The sequence below is a fragment of the Cucurbita pepo genome, chromosome LG13, assembly GCF_002806865.2.
Source record: "Cucurbita pepo subsp. pepo cultivar mu-cu-16 chromosome LG13, ASM280686v2, whole genome shotgun sequence".
NCBI classification, from domain to species: Eukaryota; Viridiplantae; Streptophyta; class Magnoliopsida; order Cucurbitales; family Cucurbitaceae; genus Cucurbita; species Cucurbita pepo.
The window spans coordinates 357,282-380,922 of NC_036650.1; the positions used below are offsets into that span (position 1 = coordinate 357,282).

A 23,641-nucleotide genomic window follows, 5' to 3' on the forward strand; every position below is an offset into this window, starting at 1 on the left:
TGCGCCATGTTATGTTTTGTAGGATGCCATGTTTATGTATGCACCGATCACGCGACCTATATGGTCTATGTTAGATTATGTGACCTTTATGGTTTATGCCATGTTCATGCATGCATCGATCACGTGACCCTTATGGTCTATGCCATGTTCATGCATGCATCGATCACGTGACCCTTATGGTCTATGCCATGTTCATGCATGCACCAATCACGTGACCTTTATGGTCCATCATGGGGAATAACCTATGGCCACGATGGAGCAAGAAGAGAGTAAGTTGTCCTAGCCATGAATTAAGAACCCCCTAAGATCTCCCACGGTACATCATGTCTATGACTTAGACTACGCTGTTTGGAACGTATGAAGCCTTGAGCCTAGGTATTAAGACTGTGTCGCTCGGAACGCATGAAGCCTCAGACACAGGATGACAAGTTTTTGTCTAGTACCGTAAGTCCTAAGGGGAGTATCTTAGAGAATGAATTAAGAAACATAACAAGAACAAGAACAAGAAAACAAAAAGTGTGGTACCCTAGCATATCAAGGACACCATTAAGAGCCTACAAGTAGGCTGCTTACGGAGTCTTGTACTTATTCCTTATTCTCCATTTTTTTCAAGAAATAAGGAGTTGATCGAGGTCGGGAGCGCAAACTTCACCCGTCATCCTTCAACCATTTTGTGTCGTCCCTTAACTTGTGTTTTAACTGTTGTATTTTAAAATATTTTGTATAAACTTTATTCTGATATAATGTTTGATATGTTTTAAGTTTTGGTTGTTTTATTTTATGAAAAATTTATCCGTCTTTTTTAGAGTCATCGAGTCAACCCGATTCTTACAATAATGGAAGTTCTTTCTTTATTGGTTTCCTCAGATTAATGTGATTGAGCTTCAGTGTTCCAATACTCATTTTTGAGGTGAGTTTAAAGTGTTGCTTTCTCTTCCTTAGGTATGTATTTAGATTGAGAGATAGAAGAGGGAATCCATCATTTTTAACATTTTGAACTCTCATTCTCTATTTATCCGCTATTAATCAGAGAAATTTTCAGAATATACTATCATAACAACCGAACATATAAAAAAACTCAGTCAAATTATCAAATCACAACGCAAAAAGAGAAATAGTATTTTGTCTTCTTCCCCACCGAAGTTGAAGTCGCGACGGTTCGAACTGGTTGACAAAGATCTATCGGTTCTCCTACTAGACTGTGGTTCTGATGGGTAATCATGATTTACGGCGAAGAAGGTCACCGAAATCCGAGAAAGAAGAGGAGCATAACTAAAGATTATGGGTGTATATGGTCCAGGTTGGGTTGGGTTGAAAGATTTTTTTTTTTACCCAACCCAAAAGTTCGGGCTAGTTGGGTTGGGTAAATCTTTTAACCCAACCCAAAAGTTCGGGTTAGTTGGATTGGTTACCCAACCGAACCCTCTATTTTCGAGTTGGGTTGTCAAATTTTTTTTTTTTTTTTACATGATCTGAGTTGAGTTGGGTTGAGAGATTTTTTTTACCCAACCCAAAAGTTCGGGTCGGTGGGATGGGTAACCCAACCCATAACTTTTCACAACCCAACCTTCTATTTTCAGGTTGGGTTCGGGAGTTGTCAAATCTTTTTTTTTAAGTTTTATTTATTACCATTTATAATTATTATGATACAAAAAAACACAAATCAATCTATTAGTTCAAAGAGATTGTATAAAAATATATATATATATATATATATATATATATATTTTAATTAAAATATGCTCACTTACCCTTAGAAAATTCTAAACTATTAAATAAATAAATATATATATAAATTATGATATAATAATATTGCAATAAATAAATAATAAATATATTAAAATCTAGAATATGTTTTAAAACTATATAGTAAAAAAAACATGAATAAAAAACTTCAAATCAGTTACATCAGACGATTCAATTACATCAAACGCTCGGATTAATCATAAGACTACCAATAAACCACAAAATTCACACCCGATCATCAAAACCTCTATCCAAACAATACATACTCTATTTATCGGGTTATTTTGCCCCAACTATACAAAAACAATTTATTAAAATTAAAGAAAAAAAAAAAACCCAAAATCATATACAATACACAATTAAAAAAATTACAAAATTCTTCCAATCCAATTTTCAAAAATCAAAGTTTTATTTTTTTTGCATTAAAATTTTTATCCTTGTAAAAATATTTCAAGAGAATTTATTATAAATAATTTTTATTTTTTAACCAAATTTATTAAATAAAGCTTTAAATATAATAACAAATCCAACTTAGCTTCATAACCTAATATTCAACTTAATTTCTAATAATTAAGAACATAGTCTTCAATACTCTAAGATTTTTTTTTTAATTAAAATAAAAAATAATTTAATTTTTATTATATTTTTATCCTTTATTTATTTAGGTTTTTTTTTGTGCTATTTTATCTTTTATCATTTATTTTCGATCAAACTTCAATGAGTATTGGTTGCTAGTTTATTATTAATTTTAAAAAGTTTGTAATAGATTTTTTTAAAAAATTTTGAAAATATATTTATGCAATATATTCCTATTTTCGTTTAGATAATCTTACTTCCCTTTCTTTTGTGGATTAGGATTCATTTTTATTATAATATAGCCTCACCCTTCTCACTCTCATACTCAATTCGATAGTTTGATTGTGAAGTTAAAAAAAATTTCGACAAACAATCATCCATACTAAAAACTTCTTGAAATAAAATGGCAAAAATTATTGAAGGAGCTGTTGGAGGACAATGGAAGAGAGAGGTTTGGTCTTACAATTTATTGGAAGAGATAGAACTTATGAAGCACTATTTATCAGAATTTCCAATTGTGGCGATGGATACGGAGTTTCCAGGTAAAAATTAAACTTTAAGGCAGTGAGAAGCTGTGATTTTTTTAGTTTTGTTTTACTGACTTCTGGATGATTTTTTTAGTTTTGTTTTACTGACGTATCTTCTTTTTTCAGGATTTTTAAGATGGACTCCGAAAGGTGTTTCAGATGAAGAATTCTATCAATGCCTACAATTTAACGTCAATCGACTGAGCATCCTCCAATTAGGACTCACCCTCATTGATGAGAATGGAAAAATAGGAATGACGTGGGAGTTTAACTTTAAAGATTTCGATAAAATTAGTAATATGGAGGGTGTTTATTCCCTAGATTCATTTCTAAAAAATAAGGGATTTAATTTTAATAAACTGAGGAGCTGTGGAATTGCTCCCGAAGAATTTAGTAGACAATTTAACCCCGTCATTCGAAGCCGTAGAATACAAAGATGGATAACATTTCATGGTTTGTATGACATCGCGTATCTAATGAAGTTTAACAACATAATCTCCATGCCTACATCCATGTCTATGTTCGCCATCATTGCTGCACATCTCCTAGGAACAGTTACCGACCTAAAACATATGGCTCGGTACTCCGACTACCTATTCAATGGCAACCTAGGCTTAAAAAAACTAGCAAAGCTGCTCCAAATTAATCGCATTGGTACTGCCCACTTCGCTGGGTCTGACAGTTTGCTTACAGCCTCGGTTTATGCCAAGATGAAGGCAATTATGAAGGTTGAACCAAAGATACACGAAGGTTTTTTATATGGATTACCATATCCAATTCAGGGTTATCGACGACCCGTTGTGATTGTAGATCCATCAAAATTAACCGACGGTCGTATCTCAACCGATTAATTGCCTTTTTTTTTTTTTTTTTTTTTTTTTTTTNTGGGGAGGGTTATAAATATGTGCCAACTTGTATAAGATCATACACTTGTATAATGTATATAAATTCATATTTATTTAATGATTTTTTTTCTTCCATTTAAATTTTACTTTTCGAATATATATATATTGAAAAATAATTTATTTAAAATAAATGTAACTTTTATTTTAAATAATTTATTTAATTTTAAAATAATTTATTTAATTTTAAAATAATTTATTTGTATAACATCATACCATATATATCATACCATATATACATATGGATCATACCATATATACAACATATGTAATCGTTACACTAATATAACTTTTATTTATTAAAATTCATATTTATTTAACGATTAATTTTTTTCTTTCCTTTAAATCTTATTTTTGAATATATATATATATATATATATTTGAAAAGTAATTTATTTATATAAGTGTAACTTTTATTTTAAATAATTTATTTAAAATAATATATTCAATTAATTTTTTTTTCAATTTAAATCTTTTATATATATATACTGAAAAGTAATTTAAGAATATATATATATTAAAAAATAATTTATTTACTATATGTAACTTTTTATTTTAAATAATTTATTTGGATAAGGCCTATATAATTTTTATTTATTTAACATTTAATTTTTTTTCTTCAATTTAAATCTTATTTTTCAAATATATATTAAAAAATAATTTATTTTAAATAAAATATAAATTTTATTTTAAATAATTTATTTATAATAATTTATTCAATTTAAAAACAATTTATTTGAATAAGATCATAGGATATGTTCACCTATATAACTTTCATTTATTAAAATTTATATTTATTTAATAGACTATTTTTTTTCTTCAATTTAAAGCTTACTTTTCGAATATATATATATTGAAAAATAATTTATTCCATTTAAAAATAATTTATTTGTATAATGTCGTGTATAACGAATATAATTTTTATTTATTTAATACTAAAAATAATTTATTTATTTAAATAATAAATGAGCTTTTTTATTAAAAACCAAAACCTGTTGTTTGAATATTTTTTAAGAGACAACTTTCTCTTTACTCTTGACGAAAACGGCTAAAACCTTTCGAAGCCAACTTTGTCATTTCGTTCTTCTACAACGAATATGACTTTCAGGTTCCGGCGACTCAGAAAAATCTCAAAGTTGTTGCCTCACTTTTACTCGGGTACTCCTCCGCCGATCCGTGTTCCATCCTCAATTTGAATTTGATTGGAATAGCTTCACTTGCTTGGTTGCATCTAGTCATCTTCAATTTTTTCTTTATTTGATTGCAATTTTTCTTTGTTCGAGTCACGATATTACCATCAACATAGGTATGCTGTTAGTTCATTGCCATTTTTCGTTGCTCCATCCTACGTTTCTAAAGGAGTTGATAGAAGGATTTTAGACAATGGACACCACCTTCTGCGGTATATATGATTCACATGTTTACCGCTGAGCTAGATTTAAATTTTGTATCCTTGCGCGTACACCATGAATTATTACAGCTTTACGAAGTAGAACCAGTTGCTTAAAATGTTTCAAGTGGCTACGAGTGTTGTTAGATTATAACTATTTGGGAGAATTTACCCCAAGAGATAAACCTAGACTTTAAGGATAAATTACACAACAATAAAACGCTTTTTCCAAAGTTTGATCCTAACCGCTATTGGTTGAATATATGTGATGGAAATAAAGGAATATCTCCTCGGGCGTGAGTCACACTAGACCGGACAAAGTACTACTCTGGCAAGCCTATTGATACTTCAAAATTCGTAATGTAATTTATATATTTTATTTGAATCGGGTTGCTCGGGTCACCCCAGGGTTTTGTCCCACGAACCCGAAACTAAACCGATTCAAATCGGGTTCAGAAAAATGAACCCAATCCTACTCAAAATGCTAGATTGTCAGGTTGTGGATGGAATGTACACCCCTACAAAATAGTACAAAAAAATCAATTATTGTTATCATAAAAATTAAAAAAAAAAATGATTTTTAATAATTATACATTAAAATTAAAGGACCAAATTATTATTATTATTATTATTTTTTTCCCAACATAAAGTATATAAACAGGTCGAATTTTGTTTTCCTTACAGAGGTTTTATTTCTTGGTGTTGCCGTTCAAGCCCTAGTACTACCGCCACACAATCTCTCCAAAAACATTCCCAAGAATCTCAAAACCCCTTTATAATCTCTTGAAGACTGAATTTCAAGTTACTGAATTTGGATCGTTCTTTCAAGTAATTGTTTCGTTGTTTTCTGTGATCCTCTGGAAAGCATTTGGTCAGCATGGACGCCCAGAGAGCTCTTCTGGATGAACTCATGGGTTCAGGTACTCTTCTGATTCGACTTGTAATTTTTCTTTGGAAATTTTCGTTTCAATTTGATAACATTTACGTGTTATTGATTTTTTTTGATCTTGTGGAGTATCTAGTTGGAGGGGAATGGAAGTGTTTCTATTAGTTGAGAGGAATTTGGCAGGGAATGTGGGAGTATTATCCACCAGGCGTGCAATTTTTCACTTGATATTCCCCTTTTGTGATTTCCAACATGAGTTTTCTTATTTTTAATTTTCTTTTTTCACGATTTTTGTTGCCATTTGATCTTTGTTGGTGCTTGCTTGTATTTTCGTGTGGCTGATGTCTTCCTTCAAATTTCCACGGCGAAAGTTGTCTTTGCTTCAAACGAAGTGACTGATTTTGCATCTGTTTTGGTTTTTTTAGCGCGTAATTTGACGGAGGAAGAAAGAAGAGGATACAAGGAAGTTATGTGGGATGATAAAGAGGTCTGTGGGTTCTATATGGTCCGGTTCTGCCCGCATGATCTTTTCGTAAATACTCGGAGCGACCTTGGTGCGTTGTTTACTTTTTTATATTAACCGTATCTCTGGTCTCTGTCAAATTTCTAAGTGGCAAAGTCCAATAAGGAGAAGTCAGTAGCAGTTGTTGAGAATAATGGTAAAATGCTAATTCTGTGTATGTTTTTAGTCTCAATGTTTATTCTTATTGGATAACGTTCTGATTTGTGTTTATAGATCTACTTATAGTAAATATATGCTCGTTTATCTTTTTTTGTTGCGGACTATTGGTCTATAATGTATAGGAAGGGTAATTTGTTTCTAAGATTGGATTCTTGTTTCCTCTTTTGTATCAGGTCCTTGTCCTAGAATACATGACCAGAAATTGAAAGAAAGGTGAAACCCAAGTACCAAATTTGAGTACTTTTATCACCGCTTTTGGTCATGAATTTTATATTCTATATGCATTTCCCGCACATGGTTACAAAGCAAAGCTTCTGTTTTCACTATTTATATTTAGATAACTCTCTTTAGAGGAGGTCTGGCAACTGCACTAGCTATGTTGTGGGAAATATAAGATATGGCATTTGACAGGATTTGTTTTCGTGAGCGTTGGTTGGCTATTGTTTTTATACGTCAAGTTTCCAGTTCATAATGCAGTCTTTCCGATTCTTGGTTGTATATTTAGTTATTGGCTGCACTTCATACAAATGAAATTATCTTTCCCTCTTGTGGGATTTAAAAAGTATCATATAGTCTTAATATAAAAGGAGTATCATGCTGTGAGATAGGTGGTTTATTTTCAAATTGAAGCATTGGCTGTTAAGTATTTTCAACCTGCACGAATGTTGGTTTATGAATCGTAAGGTAAGGAAAATATAGTACATTGAAGCAACTTGCAAAGAAATAGCTTGCAAATACCTTTCTTCTGATGTTTGAGTTCTCAATCGTATGATACCTTCATCGCTTTTCAGTTAATGTTCTTTGATATTATAAAGTGCTACTAAGGTTCATGCTATGCAGAGAAGGGGGTTGCCTCTCACTTTCATTGTCAACCCCAACTACTAATGATGTGCACCTTTGTTGGGGTACATGCCATGGTGGCCATGTTGTCACCTTAAACATGATGTTCATAGGGACATGGTGATGCCTCTTTGCATTGGAGGATGAAGGTAAAAGGCCTTTGAATATCCTCTGAAGAATGCAATTATGAGGACATTTAGGGAAAAACCATATCAACAGCTTCAGCTTGTGCTAATTCTCTCTCTGTGAAGCGTGAAGCTTGAACCTGGGGCTTCTCCCCCTCTCTGCAAAGTTTGTGAATCAATTGTAATAGCTGGTTCTCTTAACCGTTGCTTTATTTGGAACTATGAATCTGAGAAATATCTCTGATTTAAGTATCACATCACTGTTATGGATAAAAGCACTCCACTTTACTAAGCTCTTTTAAACTGGAGAAGTAATGTTCTTGAAAGAAAGTAGTTCTTCTTGGACGCCTTGAGCAGCATTAATTACAACTAGTGGACATCTTGAAACATTGCTTGGTCTTAACAATATGCTTATTTTGAGCATACTTTTTGGTCTTTCAAGACTAAAATTTTTCTTCAGGTTCTTGTTTCTATGCGTATGGAACTAGTAGTTCTTGTTTTGCTTTGAAATATATGTAAATGAATGCATATAAACTGTAGCTATAAAAGAACCTCACAGATTTTTTTTCTTCTAGTAATGATTTCTTCCTTTTTTTTTTTTATAAAAAAAATATATATATATTTCAGCTTTGAAAAGTCACCAAGGCATGATGCTTTCGTTCCCAAATTTGAGGCTGAACTTGCTCAGTTTTGCGAGAAACTGGTTAGTGCTATATGTGTTTTAAGATGATGCTGTACATTATATGTGCAATCTGTTTCTTTTTTTCATGGAAACTACAATCATTTAAACAGGTAATGGACTTGGATAGACGTGTTAGGCGTGGACGAGAGCGTCTTTCCCAAGAGGTCGAACCGGCACCCCCATCTCCATTGTCAGCTGAGAAGGCAGAGCAGTTATCTGTGCTGGAGGAAAAAATAAAGAACTTACTGGAACAGGTGGAGGCCCTTGGTGAAGCTGGTAAAGTGGACGAAGCTGAAGCGCTGATGAGAAAGGTGCTTATATGCATGCCTGGTTGGCTTAAGCATTCCGGACACCATGGCATAGACTTTATTTTAAATGAATTTACTTTAATGAGAAGCAATTCCAGAATCTCTTCCATTAACTATTGTGCATAACTCAAAATGAACTTGACATTATTTAGTATATTTTGGTCACATTCCACATATTGAAAATAGAACATAAACATCTCGTGAACTACTATATCAAAAAAAAAAAAAAAAAACTTGTGAACCACTAAATTATTCAGTTGGTGATAAAAATGGCTATTCTTATTGCACTTTTGTTGTCTTCGTTTCAGGTGGATTTACTTAATTCTGAAAAAACTGCCTTAACTCAACAAACCCAAAACGATAAGGTATTGATGCTTGCTCAAGAGAAAAAAATGGCCCTCTGTGAGATATGCGGTTCTTTTCTTGTAGCAAATGATGCTGCAGAGAGAGTTCAGTCTCATGTCACTGGTAAGCAACACGTTGGTTATGGTATGGTCAGAAATTTCATCTCTGAGCACAAGGTAGGCATTCCTGAAACTAAATGAAAGTTCAACCATTTTTCTTTTGGTGAAATATGTTTAAGTGAGCATCACCTGGCAGGAAGCGAAGGAGAAAGAAATGGCAGAAGAAAGATTAGCTTGGGAGAAAGAGGCAGAAGAACGGAGGAAGCAGAGAGAGGAGTATGAGAGAAGAAAGAGAAGTAACTCTAGTGAGAAGGACCGATATCGTGACAGAGAGCAAGACAGGGATCGAGATAGGTATCGTGAACGAAACCGAGATCGTGAAAGGTCTAGAAGAGGTGGCCGTGATGAAGTAAGAGGAATGGATTGGAGGTCTAGGAATGGAAGAGATGGAGGCAGGGATAGGTTTCGTGGCCGGAGCAGGTCAAGATCCCCTGCAAGGCATGGTCACAGGAGATCATCCAGAAGTCCAGTGCGATCATAACTATGAAATGTGTTGGGAGATGTCTGAGCTTTGGGATTCAATGAGGTAGATCTCTTCATGTTCGAAGCTTATGAATGTATGCTTTGGTACCTCAAATTACTTTCAGTATTGGTAAAACTGTTTTTGCTATCTCACAGCTGTGTTGAGTGTATCATCTCCCTTTCATCATTATTATTAGAGGAGAAAAGTGTTGAGGTAGGTATTTTTTTTAATTGTTATGACTCTTCTTCAAGTATGGTTTAGACTTTTGACTTGCACATTTCCTTCATAATTGATTCTTATAAATGACTGTTCAATGTCTCTCCTTCATTTTCATATTGGGTGAGCAAGTGTTACTTCGGTGTTTGCCATGTGTTTAATAGGCCAGGAACGAAATATATGCATATTTGTCGCTACTGCTGAAAGGACTGACGTTTATATTCTCATTTTTGAGGTAACATATAAATATCATCTCTTTCTTAAGACCACGTTATCAACATTTCATGTTATCAACCCTGCATCCAAGGCGTATTTTGGTCTTCAAATGATGTATTACTAGGGAGTGTGTTTCTATGTTGCCCATGTTTTTTAAATAAGGGTTATGTTGATCTAGCCTAAGGAAGTATTTATTCAGTAGCTCCATCTCATAGAAAGCATTCTTCTAGGTTTTTTCATAGAGCTGAGTTTTGAAGTCTTTCTATTATCTGGTGTTGAGTATAGAATCTAAGGAAACGTGGGAGTATTAGCATCATGGTGGGACATGCCTTGTTCTTTTTTAGCAGATTGGAAGTTCTGATTACATAAATGGAGCTTGACAATACCTACTAAAAGGAGGTATAACTTTTATCGAGTACAGGGGGCTTTCCGTATCGAAATTCTGGTTTCATGGAAGAAGTGTGCAACTCTTTGGTGCTTGGAGGTAATTTGACTGCTAATCTGTAAAATAGCATGATCTTTAATCCATACAGTTTGCAGGAAATGTATTGGGCGAATTTTTCGGTAGCATACACGTGGAACAAACCTACTCGGTAAGGAATGATCCCGTGCAGGGAATTTATTTTGCAAAGTAGTTGGTATTTTCTGAACCATTTGAATGCTCCAAATATGATTTTTGTTGAACCATTTGAAATTGCTCCCATTTTTGAAGTTGATCCCTTGATTATTATTAGGAATCTGAGAGATTGTTGTAGTTCACAATTGTTCTCTATTTTAGTCTTCGACTTAGGTAGGAAGGCCAGTAGGCTGATCTTTGTTGTTCTTAAATTTAGATTGAGAGGTGACTATATAAAACAAAGGCAAGGCAAAGCTTTGGAATTAGTTTTGATCTGAACTGATGAGAAATGCTGACTTGAAATTGTGAGTGAATATCATTCCTTCTCGTGGCTTCCCTACTCTCTTTTCATTCTTTCACAAATTTCCTTGATTGAGCTAAGCCCTATCTTCGAACATAAATGGACTTTGGCCTCTTGTTATGCTCTGTTTCGTTCACATATATTCATACGCCGTAGATAGACCAAGAATTCATTCAGCATACTTTATTCTCGTTCACATGCCTTATCTTTTGATTGAGCCACTGAGAAGGGAGATGTACTTGTTGATATATGTAATAATAGTCTTTTAAGCTTTTTTTAGCATTCTATTTTCAAGAAGGCTCTCGTTCGGATTTACTCTCAGTTCATTGATGTACTCCTTTATTCGTGTGTCACAAAAACATAATGAATGTGAAAATTCAAGATTCACTAGTCTTTGATACTCGGGTCATTCTTAGCATTACTATACAGGACATATATATTTGAATTAAGCTAAAATTCTCATGAATCGATCGTTTTGATTCGTAGATAATGACCAAACACAAGAAACAAACAGAATCTTTATGATTTATTCATTTACACTTTTTTTTATTTCATGAAAATATAGCCAAATCATATTTCCTAAAAATGACATGGAGAGTGAAACTTCCTTGAAGCTTCTCAATAGGAAGAAACCAAAGTTCATTGAAAAATTGAAAAGAAAAAAAAAAAAAAAAATGAAACTTCGTTGAAGCTTCTTAGAAAGATTGGTCATTGATTTGATAAGATTGCTCATTGTTTCTCTACCATTCTTTCTTTCTTGTAAGGGGCAAGAAAATACATACACTTATCCAATTGCCCTCTATTATTTGTCTCCATATCTTCTTTCTTTCACTCAAATAACAAACTCATAATTAACACAAATGTCATGTTCATTCTTAAAATGTTATTAATATTACTAAGTTAAAAGCCTTTTCTCGAATCATCTAAACCCTAATCTAATTACTTCAACTCGACTTGTGTAGAGGTTAGAAGTTTTATGTTAAAGTGTAAATACCTCTCTTGACAACAAATACACGAAGTTTTTGTTCTTATCTTTCTCTCATATTTTCTTTTCTAAGAGAAACGGGTCAAAAGAGGGGTATTTTTTGTTGTGGAGCTTTGAGCTGAGCTACGTTACTCAGTTGAGTTACTGTATCTTAGATGAGACATGTCAAAAAATACTTGGTGCATCGATGATTGATATAAAAAAAAATTATACACAAGTAGAAGATTCAATTCTCTTAAAAAGAGCGATACCCGCATCTCAACCTAATTGCATATATGTTTATTTCTAAATATTTACTTTTTTTTTTCTCTCCATCAATTTTAAGGAGATATTGAAGATAAATTTAACTAATATCAAGAATTTAAACAATCCCTTTCGATCTAAAGGAACACACTTTAAGAGATGAAAGGAAAATGCATCGTTTACTTAAAGAAGATGAATATCGAGAATGTGTGTTAGCACAAATTTTACCATTTTTAAATTAATCAAAAAAGCTTTTAATTTCTAATATATTTGATAATTTAAAAAAAAATTACAAAATTATTAAACAAAAAATTGAAAAAGTCACAAATTTTATATATTAATAATATATATATATTTTTTTACATTTGTTAAAAAAAATAAATTAAATTAGTAATAAATATATTAAATACAAAATTAGTACGAAAAAGAAACGGAAGGAGACGGGCAGCAGCCCGTAGGCTAGCGTTTTGCTTTGGCAGTTGGCACTCAATTTGAAGGTCCACGTGGCTTACTTTGGCCAGCTCAGCACCCTCCATTTAATAAAAGCCACGAAAAGTTACAGGTCAGCAAAATCCCTTTGGGCCCCATCGGCGAACAATTGAGGCGGATATTCCTCGCCTTGTCAAGGAATTATTCCGTCCCCATATGCGAATATGCGTTGCCGCAACCTTCATATTAATTAAAACTGCCTTATTTTCCAAATGACCTTTCTACCCCTCTCCAACTTTCTTATTTACCACTTTGACATTAGATTTTTTTTACCAAAATATCCTCGGCCCATTTTTCTTCTTCTTTTGATTAAGGCCTCAAAATTAATAGTTTTTAATTTTTAATTTTATGTTTATCTAAACTTATAAATTCTTGACATATTTAATTTAATTTTAAAAAATTACGAACTTAATAATCACAAAATTAAAAATTTAATATCGTATTTTTTTAAAAAAAATGTTAAATATTTTAAAGTTAAAGAAACTTATTTAAAAAGTTTAAGGACTTATTAGACACAAACATAAAAATTTGAATACTAATCATGTTATTTAACGAGTAAATAGTTAAAATAGGCATAGATCAACAATAATTAACATGTAATCATTCTCGTGAAGTTGAAAATTCAAATCTCAATATAAAAAATTAGATGACTCGAATAACCTGATCAACCCAATCTAATTCAACGCGTACGATTTTGATTAGATTATGAACATAGTTAAATTCAAATAATAATTCTCCTAAAATTAATTATTTAAAAAATACATTTTTTTTTTGTTAGAATACATATGCATATATATATGTATATATATATAATTTATTTAATTTATTTATTTACTAATAACTTTTAAAAATAAAAATTTAAGTGTTGAAAAATAATTTATCAAAAAATATATATTAAAATTAAATTATAAATTTGAATTAAATCCAAATATTGTACGGTTGGAAAGTTATGGTGGAGCGGGAAGCGATGGAAATTATTAAGCATGATATATGGTGTGGGCCCCAGTGGGGGTGATGGGGGAGTTTTGGTTGGGATTGATAAAGACAGGCATGTCTGTTAGCGTGAGAATAGCAGTGCCCTCTTGGATTGGGATTTGGTTTTTCTGTTGCCCAAGTTTGATGTTTTGTTGGGGAAGGGGCACTGTCGTAAGAGCATGGCGGTCCAATGGATTTTGCTTCTTCATTCAAACTCCTCTCCCTTTCTATGGGCCCGCTCACGTATCGCTATTTTCATCGACATTTTTAATCAACGTCAACATATAAAGCCTCAATAATTACACGTTCGTGATTGAGAGTAGCACCTCAGGACGTTCACAACTAATTAGATTCTGACCTATCAATTGGTCTAGAGAAGATCGGTGTGAGATCTCACATCGAACGAGAGCCAGCGAGGACACTTGGCCTTGAAGAAGATTACACGTCCGTGATTGAGAGCAGCACCTCACGACGTTCACAACTAATTAGGTCCTGACCTACCAATTGGTCTAGAGAAGATTGGTGTGGGATCTCACATCGATTGGAGAGCAAAACGAGTGCCAACGAGGACACTTGACCTTGAAGAAGAGTGGATTGTGAGATCCTATATCGGTTGGAGAGGAGAACGAAACATTCTTTATATAAGTATGAAAACCTCTCTCTAATAAGCACGTTTTAAAACTGTGAGACTGACAGTAATACGGACAAAAGCGATAATATCTGATAGCGGTGGGCTTGGGCTGTTACAATCGATATTATCATTACTGTATTCGTATCAAATAGATGTTACAAAGTGTACACAACAAAGCAACGAATCAGGAGCGGGTTTGTAACAGTCCAAGTTCACCGCTAGCAGATATTGTCTTCTTTGGACTTTCCCTTTCGGGCTTCCCCTCAGAGAAAGGTTTCCACACCCTTATGAACGGTGTTTCGTTCTCCTCCCCAACCAATGTGGGATATCACAAAGTTCCCCACAGATAACAAGACAAGGGCCCGATAAGAGATACCCTAATAGCTCACCCGTTCATGTATAATTTTGTATATAATCAACTAATACCTAAAACCCGTTACGAAAGTGGCAAATTCGTAAGCTAGCCACACTCTGTATAGCAAGAGTCTCAAACGTTTGGATGCAAAGCTTGTCGACGATCACGAGATGTTTCTTCCCAATGTTCCATTGACTTTATTGCCTTCTACTATTATATGCATATAACTCATCCTTGTTTTGTAGTGTTCTTGGTTAAAATATTGCACACGAACATTGTAAGCACCATGCGCGTACTTGGAATAAAATAGGATCAATAATTGCAGTTCCCTTCACTAATAACAAAAGCTATGACTAAGCTCGATGACCCAACTCCATATCGAGATGCCCTTATGATTATGAGCGTGATCCATAGCTAATATTTGCTAGAAGTAGTCCCCGTTTTTACTATGGAACGTTCCTTTAACGTTTTCAGATCGATATTGAGTCTCATATCCTATTACAGATATTTGAGACAATCCAAATAATTTTAAATTTAAAGTTTTAAAAAAATTATTTTCCAATCAATAGAATCTTTATTACTTTTTTTTAATGCAAAACAGCTCCCCGACATTTAAAATAATAATAATAATAATAATATTTTTATAAGGTAAATTTAATTTTTAAAAACTAAATTTATAATTTAATTTGAGAATTTTGAATTTTGAAATGAAAAAAAATGGACCAAACCAAGCCTATCTCTATCACCATTTATTGTATAATTCTTAATATATATACATATATATATATATATACATATATATATATATAATATGGACAAACTATATTTGAAATTATTTGATCCAATTTTTAATACAAGATAATACATTCAATCATATTTTTTTAATTTATTTTTAAAATATTGTATTTTATTGTTACAAGATAAGAAAGAATCATTCTCATTTCTTTTTCTAGAAAGTTGAAAATTAAAAAGAATTAAAAAGAACAATAATAAAAGGATAATTTTAAAATTTTTTAATCACGTCTCACGTTTAAAAATTTAAAATTTATGTGATATCCCATATCGGTTGGGGAGGAGAAACAAAACACCCTTAGCAGACTCGTTTTAAAGCCGTGAGGAAAAGTTCGGAAGGGAAAGCCCAAAGAGGACAATTTCGGTTGGAACGTTACAAATGGTATCAGAGCCAGACACAGGATTATGTGCCAGCGATGAGGCTCTTCCCTGAAAGGGGTAGACACGAGGCGATGTGCCAATAAGCGGGGTGGATTTGGTGAGGGTCCCACATCGATTAGAGAAAGGAACGAGTGCCAGCAAGAACACTAGACTCTGAAGGGGGTGGATTGTGATATCTCACATTAGTTGGAGAGAAGAACAAAACACCCTTTATAAGGGTGTGAAAACCTTTCTCTAGCGGACCCATTTTAAAGCCAATATCTGCCAGCGGTGGCTTGTGCCGTTACAATTTAGATTCATCATATCCTTAAAATCGTGTTTTATTTAGATGTGATCTTTGTTCATTAGTGTTTTTATTTTTTTATTTAGGTGTCGCATAATTGAAAGTTGTCATTTATACAATATCAGAAGGATGAACACGAAATTTTATAATTCACATCCCGTCATAAAAGAACAATATTCCTTTCTTTATTTTTTTCGACTTTATTTCTTAATTTGGTATTTTCAATTCGTCTGTATAGTTCAATATTTTAATCGGTATTATAGACATAATTTTATAAACTAACTCAAAATCAATGAATTAAATGCTCGTATTTAAGATTCGTTCAAAATATAATTTATTTTTAGAGCCGAAATAAAAATGGGTCTATGTATATATATATATATATATATATTTTATATAAATGGTGAAATTTTGAAAGAAAAAAAAAATTATTTTCATTAAAATAAAAAAGGAAAAGAAATGTTGTTGATTTATATTCAAGAATTAAGTTAGTTGAACAGAAATTATTCCAAAAATAATAAATAGAAATTAATAAAAAAAATATTTAAAATTTAAGGACGGTTTATTTTTATCCTATAAACTTTGATGGTCAAGAAAAAAACAGCAGGGGCATTTCGGTCCAATGGCCATGAATTTCAGAGGCGAAAATCGAAATAGAATATACCTTTTTTGAAAAACGAGGAAAGGGCATTATGGTAATTTCATATCCCCATCGGCTATTAAGAGTCCCCTCAATTTCCATTACCATGAGAGGAGGGAGCACGGAGCAGCGACCCTGTTCGTTTCATGAATCCTGAAAACAGGGCAACTGAAATTTTTTAGAGAGAAAGAGAGAGAGATTTGGATTTCAAGAGCTTGAAGATAACGTAACACAATCTCCATAAAAATTTATTCGTTTCTAACAAGGTTTGCCGTGTTTCTACATAATGTTTTCTCTCTAGTCAAATCTTTTCTTCATTTCTAATCTTCTTCTTCTTCTTCTTCTTCGTCTTCTTCGAACGTGTAAAATTTTGGTTCTCTTGAGTTCTTCTGTTCGATGCTGTTGTTTCTGGTGTTCTGTTGATCCAAACATCGATTTCGTAGACGGAGTTTCGTTTTTTTCATGAGATTTTGAACGATTTCTTATCTGAATGTTGGTTTAATGGAAGTTAGTATTGTGTTCTTTTGATTTTTCGTGAAGTTAATCGAATTAGCAAGTTTTGTGGTTGGTTTTCATAAGATCTTGGCGGGTTCGATTTTGAGAAGCTCCGGTTGATATTTGAGGCTTTTAACCTAAATCCACGTTAAATTATTGATTGAATTAGAATGCTCTGTTCTTGCCTAATATAACATTCTGTAATTTATTTCTGTAGATTTCACTTGTAGAGGAAATTAGTGTTGTTCTTCGTTCTCATGGGGTCATTATCAGAATCAGAAAGCGATGTAAATAACAGGAAGCCATATGGTGTAAGATTTCTAGAGTGGATTAGGAAAAAGCCTCTTTCCTATAAGGCATATCAAGCCACTGTTCTACTTGTGACATTCTTGGCATATGCTAATTACCATGCCTCTCGAAAAACTACGAGCATTATCAAGAGTGCTCTTGATCCGCTATCTCCTGATGGAGGCTCGAAGTTCAACCTATGGAATAGGAGTCGATCGAGTACGAGACGATTGAGTACACGGGTCGAGAGAACCAATCTTTGGTCGCTGTCTAGTGGTGGTTGGGATCCATTTGATGCAGCAGAAGGGACATCTTTACTAGGTGAGCTTGACTTGGCTTTCTTAGGTGTATATGCTGGGGGGATGTACTTTTCAGGCCAATTGGGAGATAGAACGGATTTGAGGATATTTTTAACTGTGGGAATGTTGGGAACTGGATTGTTTACTTCGCTGTTTGGAGTAGGATATTGGGCAAACATACATGTCTTTTGTTACTATTTGATAGTTCAAATGCTTGCTGGTCTGTTCCAATCCACCGGCTGGCCTTCGGTCGTTGCGGTGGTCGGTAACTGGTTTGGAAAGAGCAAGAGAGGACTAATAATGGGTATATGGAATGCTCACACATCTGTTGGCAACATTTCTGGCTCACTGATTGCATCAGCCTTGTTGAGCTATGGTTGGGGTTGGTCATTGGTTGTCCCTGGTCTGATCATTGCGTTATCAGGTTTGGTAGTGTTTCTGTTTCTTCCTGTGAATCCCGAGTCGGTTGGAATCGATAAAGAAGGAGATGGCTTGAGCTCTCTCAAGAAAGTTGGAGAGGGAACTACAGTACCTCTATTGAAATCAGCATCGGAGATCGAGAAGGCGGTCGGTTTTATGGAAGCGTGGAGAATTCCTGGTGTTGCACCTTTTGCATTTTGCCTCTTCTTTGCCAAACTGGTGGCTTATACATTCCTTTACTGGCTCCCTTTCTACATTAGCCACACAGGTGAGCTGCATTTCTGTTTGTTGTTTGCTTGTGAAATCTATAACAATCAAAGATAGGAGCTTCTGTTTGAAATGATAAATATTGCTGCTCATATCTTACTCGACACACCTGATTTGTTGTTAATGTTCTTACAGTTATCGACGGGAAATATTTGTCGAGTACCACAGCCGGGAACCTTTCGACATTGTTCGATATGGGAGGAGTAATAGGAGGAATTCTAGCTGGCCATATTTCTGATCGCTTAGGTGCTAGAGCCATAACAGCTGCTAGTTTCATGTACTGTTCCATTCCTGCTCTCTACTGCTATAGAAACTACGGTCACAGCTCCATAACCATGAATGTATCTCTCATGTTCATCACTGGCATGTTTGTCAATGGCCCATATGCTCTTATAACAACCGCCGTCTCTGCTGATTTGGGAACCCACAGTTCACTCAACGGGAATTCTCGGGCGCTTGCTACTGTGACGGCGATTATCGATGGTACTGGCTCGGTTGGGGCTGCGATTGGACCCTTGTTGACAGGATACTTATCGGCGAAAAGCTGGAGTTTGGTGTTCGTAATGCTGATGATCTCAGCTCTAATAGCAGGGCTGTTTTTGACAAGGCTTGTAATCGCTGAGGTGAACGAAAAGATCGAGGAGTCGAGATCGAGAGGAAGGATTACAACCAGGGGTCCAGTACTTGAAGTGTGAGCATATGCAACGACGACAACAACAGCAGCAATCGTAGGTCTCATTGTATTTAGCCCATGTTTAGTTCATAAGAAGGTTTTGAACGCTGCATCAGAACGGTGGTCGTTCGTGAATTTTCCCTTCTTTTTTCGAGGGGTTCGGGGAGACGAAGAGCTCCTCCATAGTGTGATACGTCCAAGGAGATGATTTTGTCACAACTTCTCCATGATGATGTGTTGAATATGGTGAAAGAAAGTTAGGTTGGTGTAAGATTATTGTACATAATTTGTATTTGTGGTAGGCAGGTCAAAGTTGTTGATCCTCAAAAACCATGTAAAAATGTATATAGTAATACACTTTCATCCTATGATTTTATTAAACGAAACTCAAAATCTCTTACCCTATTCCCTCTTTGTTTCGAGAGATGGAGAAGGCTTCTCGGTTTTCATCCCACCACCTATTTCAATCATGGTCACACATCTATTATAATAAAGGTCAACGCTGATACGAACAACGAACCCTCTACAATGGTATGATATTGCCCACTTTAACCATAAGTTCTAAAGACTTTGCTTTTGGTTTTACTAAAAGGTCTCATATCAACCGAGATAATGTATCCACACAATTACGATCGTAATTCACTGACATAGTGTTCACCTGCACATCAGAACCCACCAATTGTGATGCATTTTTGTGTGAACACTATTTTCAAAATCATGATGCCACACGATTCAAAAAGTACTATTATGGCACATCACACCACACGTGGTGTTTCACAAAATAAAGGTCAAACAAGTAAATTTTTTGTGTACGATATGCAAGTGTACACAATCCAACGACAAGTAATAAGTCTATTATTGTTTTCCACGTAACTTTATACATTGTATAAACTCCCATAAAAATTAAACCTTTCCCTCCAAAGAACTCACATAATAGCATAAGAACAAGCAAACACAAGCTGAGATTCCTTGATCGGGCAAGACTCATAGCATACACAGAAGAAACAACACCATAATAATGTAGAAAAGTGACACGTTCAAAGAAAAAACACGACCAACAAGAAAACTGTCGGAAGGAACAAGGATTTCTAAACATACAACAAAACAAAAATCAAGAACACAATTGAAGAAGAATATATGGGATTGACCCAATCGGCTATAAAGATGTAGAGCGTAGTTATCTTCAACGGGAGGAAAGCGTTGAACCCTACTCGGCCGATCCATTGGAAAACATCAACCAACGAATCTAGACAATAAAATAGCACAAGACAATAAATAGATGAGTGAAGCAACATAGTAAAAAAGAGTTAAGAACATAAATGTAAAGAGGAAGAAGAACTTTATTACCAAATCACTTGTGAATGCACATTCCTTTCAACGTCTCGATGCTCCGCTGCATTGTTGCATGAATCTTGTCTTTACTCTCATCCACAAAGTTGAAATAAGCGTATCTCCAATTCCTCTTCAATATCAAAGCTCCAACAACTCCCCAAAATCCGACCGCATAGCCAAGTATTATCATTAGGTAAAGCAACCACTTCTCCCATTTATTCTCCTCTTCATCTTGATTCTCGATATTTCTGAACGGCGGCTCAAAAGAATTCTCAGTTCTACACTTCTTTGGAAGCGGATCGCCACAAAGATAAGGATTGTCATCAAAACTTGAAGCCTCATTGAATGTGGAAAGATGACCCTCTCGAGGAATCTCTCCAGAGAGATTGTTGTGAGATAGTTTCAAATCGCCTAATGAATTTAATCTTGATATGCTCCTGGGAATTGGCCCGGAAAGTTGATTGAAAGATAAATCAAGTGATTCCAACGATTCGATTTCTCCTATTTCAGCAGGAATTGTCCCTGTGAGATTGTTGTGGGACAAATTCAATCCAATCAACTCTTTAAGCTTTGTTATCTCACTTGGAATAGAACCGATCAAGTAATTTTGAGAGAGATCTATTTTCACCATGACTTCTAGTTGCTTCATGGAGTAATATAAGTCATTTGATTTGATTGACTGACTTATACTTTTCTCTCTATAACTGGAAAAGGCAGCATATGCTTGCCCTGTCATTGCATTAAAATTGCGGAGATTTTGTGGGATAGGTCCTTCTAATTGGTTATGTGCAAGATCCAAATTGAATAAGTATGTGAGATTGGAGAGACTTGAAGGAATGGTACCATTGAACAAATTACCACTTAGCATCAGACATCTCAAATATTCAAGATTATTACCCACCCATGTGGGGATGTTTCCAGAGAATTTGTTTCCTTCGAGATCTAAAATTTCCATATCTTTGGAATTCTTTAAGATTCTTGGCATGGATCCCTCAAAACTATTGTCTCCCAAGAACAACATTTGAATACCAGAAAGATTTCCATGTGAATATGGAAATGTCCCGGAAAAATTGTTTGAAGACAAATCCAAAAGCATCAAGTTTGAAGTCAGCAAACAACCTTGAACCATTCCTGAAAACTCATTACTTGAAAGATCCACTCCAGTCAAATTCTTCAACTTGCAAAGTGAAAATGGTAAAGAATGATTGATAAGATTACCATTGAGATACAAGTATTTCAAATTCGGCATTTGATCTCCAATGCTTGTGGGAATTGGCCCCACAATTTGGTTGTGGGAAAGATCCAAAGCGGTGAGACTTCGGGCTCTCAACCATATAGGAAAATCGCTTGAGATACTTGTCTTGGACAACCCCAAAGTAACCAATGCCTTTTGTGTTCGAAGCCATTGAGGGAACTCACTTCCAAAACAATCCGTACATGAACTTGCATAAAAATACTTTAACTGAAAGGTAGGAATCCAGTTAGATTTCATGTCTAATGAAAGATGCTCATTGTCACCAATCAATAAGGTATTCAACCGAGAGAGATTCGCAAAATGAACTTCTGCAAGTACGCCTTTGAGCAAGTTATGTGATATGTCTAGCACCTCCAAATTTTCAAGTTGTATAAAACATTCCTCCCCCAACTCCTCCAATCTATTCCATCGAGAATTAATTTTCTCAAATTTAATAATTTTCCAAATGTAGTTGGAATTGCTCCGGTTAGAGCGTTGCTGGAAAGATATAAATTTTCAAGGCTGGATAAATTGCCAAGTGAAGCAGGAATTGAACCATAAATGTGACTCCTAGAAAGGGAAAGAGACCTCAAGTTTTTGAATTTTCCTAACCAATCTGGAATTTTGATTTGTATAGATGTACCAGGTAAGTTGAGCACTTGCAGATCATACCGACTGCAACTCATAGATTCATTTTCATAACTTCCAAACACATCTCCACCAAGATTAAAGTTGTAGGATAAATCAAGTGTTTTTAGGATACAATTGTTTCTAAATATGAAGGATGAAACTCCACCCTCAATGGAAGTGAACTGATTGTCTGAAAGGTCTAGGAATTTCAAGGAAGTCATGTTGTGAAAAGCCTTAGGAATTGGACCATCAAAATTATTAACAGACAAATCTAGATATTGAATTCTAGAAAGAAACGAAGAATTCATGGAACTCAAAGAAAATTGGTTGTTTTGAAGGCCACAACCTCTCAATATTAAGGATGACAAAAAAGGAAGAGAGCTTAGCACTTGCATTAAATTGGAAGCCTCTGAAAGATTCGTACCACTCAAGCCAAAGAAGTGCAAGGAAGAAAGGTGAGATATCCATTCAATGTCGCGATTGAGTTGCTTCAATTCAACTCCGCTTATGGAATAATCGTAAGAATTCGACAAATCAAGAACAACCAATTTAGTAAGATTTCCTAAATGACGAGGAAGGACTTTTGCATTAAAAAATGCATTAGAAAGATTAAGATATGTTAATTCAACCATTGAACCTAAAAAGTGTGGGATTTGAGTATAGTTGAAATAGTTCCCACTTAAATCCAAGTAATTTAAGTGTTTGAGCTGAAGCAAACTAGAGTGAATAGAATTGTTAAATAAAGGAGAGGAGAAGTCTAACCGATTGCTTCTAAGATCAATCTTAATAATATGCCCAGTAGTTTGATTACATCCCACACCATACCAATTACAGCAATTTGTTCCATTCCATGAAGCCAAACGATGAGAAGGATCCCACCAAAAACCTCTTTTGAATTGAAGAAGAGCCTCTCGCTCCTTTTGAATGCAGGTTACCGCTGAAACTCGGGAGAGAGAAAATTGGAGTAGCACCATCATTGATAATACACACAATAGAAATGAAAGTTTCTTCATTTTGGAAAGGATGGGAATGAAGTTTAGAGATGATTCCTTTTATACATGAAAAAACATAAATTTTGTTTTTCAATTTTAAGCTATGAGATTTTTCTTTTTTGTTTTGTTTAATTTCTTATAATTGGATGAAGAAATAAACCGAAAGTTCATATAAAATGTAGAAAGAAGACTTCTCGTGGACCCACCAAAAGACTTACTTTTCAGTCAACTCTATTTTAATTTTTAATCGAAATTATTACCACCAAAAGAATTTTGGTCTAACTTTGTAGCGAATTT

General features: G+C 34.3%; 5 protein-coding genes across 12 annotated transcripts; 3 read left to right on the forward strand and 2 right to left on the reverse strand.

Annotated features, from left to right (window-relative positions):
* The first annotated feature begins 2,725 nt into the window (after nucleotides 1–2,725).
* LOC111808636 (putative CCR4-associated factor 1 homolog 8) lies at nucleotides 2,726–3,700 on the forward strand. Its single transcript, XM_023694751.1, has 2 exons — nucleotides 2,726–2,864; nucleotides 2,976–3,700. The coding sequence occupies exons 1-2, from the start codon at nucleotides 2,726–2,728 to the stop codon at nucleotides 3,698–3,700; spliced, it is 864 nt and encodes a 287-aa protein (XP_023550519.1).
* Nucleotides 3,701–5,821: 2,121 nt separating this feature from the next.
* LOC111808834 (luc7-like protein 3) lies at nucleotides 5,822–11,323 on the forward strand. 7 transcript variants are annotated; one of them, XR_002817135.1, is made up of 10 exons: nucleotides 5,822–6,061; nucleotides 6,453–6,581; nucleotides 6,883–6,922; nucleotides 8,302–8,377; nucleotides 8,467–8,667; nucleotides 8,973–9,185; nucleotides 9,265–9,654; nucleotides 9,747–9,804; nucleotides 9,972–10,042; nucleotides 10,309–11,234. XR_002817135.1 is itself a non-coding variant. In XM_023695034.1 (8 exons), the coding sequence occupies exons 1-7, from the start codon at nucleotides 6,019–6,021 to the stop codon at nucleotides 9,607–9,609; spliced, it is 1,047 nt and encodes a 348-aa protein (XP_023550802.1). In that variant the 5' UTR covers nucleotides 5,822–6,018; the 3' UTR covers nucleotides 9,610–9,654; nucleotides 9,747–11,323. The 7 variants fall into 7 exon arrangements, 1 of the variants encoding a protein (XP_023550802.1); XR_002817136.1 differs by having other exon boundaries at nucleotides 10,445–11,234; XR_002817134.1 differs by having other exon boundaries at nucleotides 9,972–11,323.
* Nucleotides 11,324–16,828: 5,505 nt separating this feature from the next.
* On the forward strand, nucleotides 16,829–19,556 carry LOC111808875 (putative glycerol-3-phosphate transporter 1). 2 transcript variants are annotated; one of them, XM_023695095.1, is made up of 3 exons: nucleotides 16,829–16,980; nucleotides 17,427–18,484; nucleotides 18,619–19,556. In XM_023695095.1, the coding sequence occupies exons 2-3, from the start codon at nucleotides 17,467–17,469 to the stop codon at nucleotides 19,176–19,178; spliced, it is 1,578 nt and encodes a 525-aa protein (XP_023550863.1). In that variant the 5' UTR covers nucleotides 16,829–16,980; nucleotides 17,427–17,466; the 3' UTR covers nucleotides 19,179–19,556. The 2 variants fall into 2 exon arrangements, with proteins under 2 accessions (XP_023550863.1, XP_023550864.1); XM_023695096.1 differs by lacking the exon at nucleotides 16,829–16,980 and adding an exon at nucleotides 17,001–17,221.
* A 471-nt stretch (nucleotides 19,557–20,027) lies between these two features.
* LOC111808340 (LRR receptor-like serine/threonine-protein kinase FLS2) lies at nucleotides 20,028–22,075 on the reverse strand. Its single transcript, XM_023694262.1, has 2 exons — nucleotides 20,504–22,075; nucleotides 20,028–20,402 (listed from the first exon to the last, which is right to left on the reverse strand). Exon 1 carries the CDS (start codon nucleotides 21,978–21,980, stop codon nucleotides 20,508–20,510), a length of 1,473 nt encoding a protein of 490 aa, XP_023550030.1. The 5' UTR covers nucleotides 21,981–22,075; the 3' UTR covers nucleotides 20,028–20,402; nucleotides 20,504–20,507.
* Nucleotides 21,990–23,383, reverse strand: LOC111808342 (receptor like protein 30-like). The gene has a single exon (XM_023694263.1). It carries the CDS (start codon nucleotides 23,363–23,365, stop codon nucleotides 22,088–22,090), a length of 1,278 nt encoding a protein of 425 aa, XP_023550031.1. The 5' UTR covers nucleotides 23,366–23,383; the 3' UTR covers nucleotides 21,990–22,087.
* Between the last annotated feature and the right edge of the window lie 258 nt (nucleotides 23,384–23,641).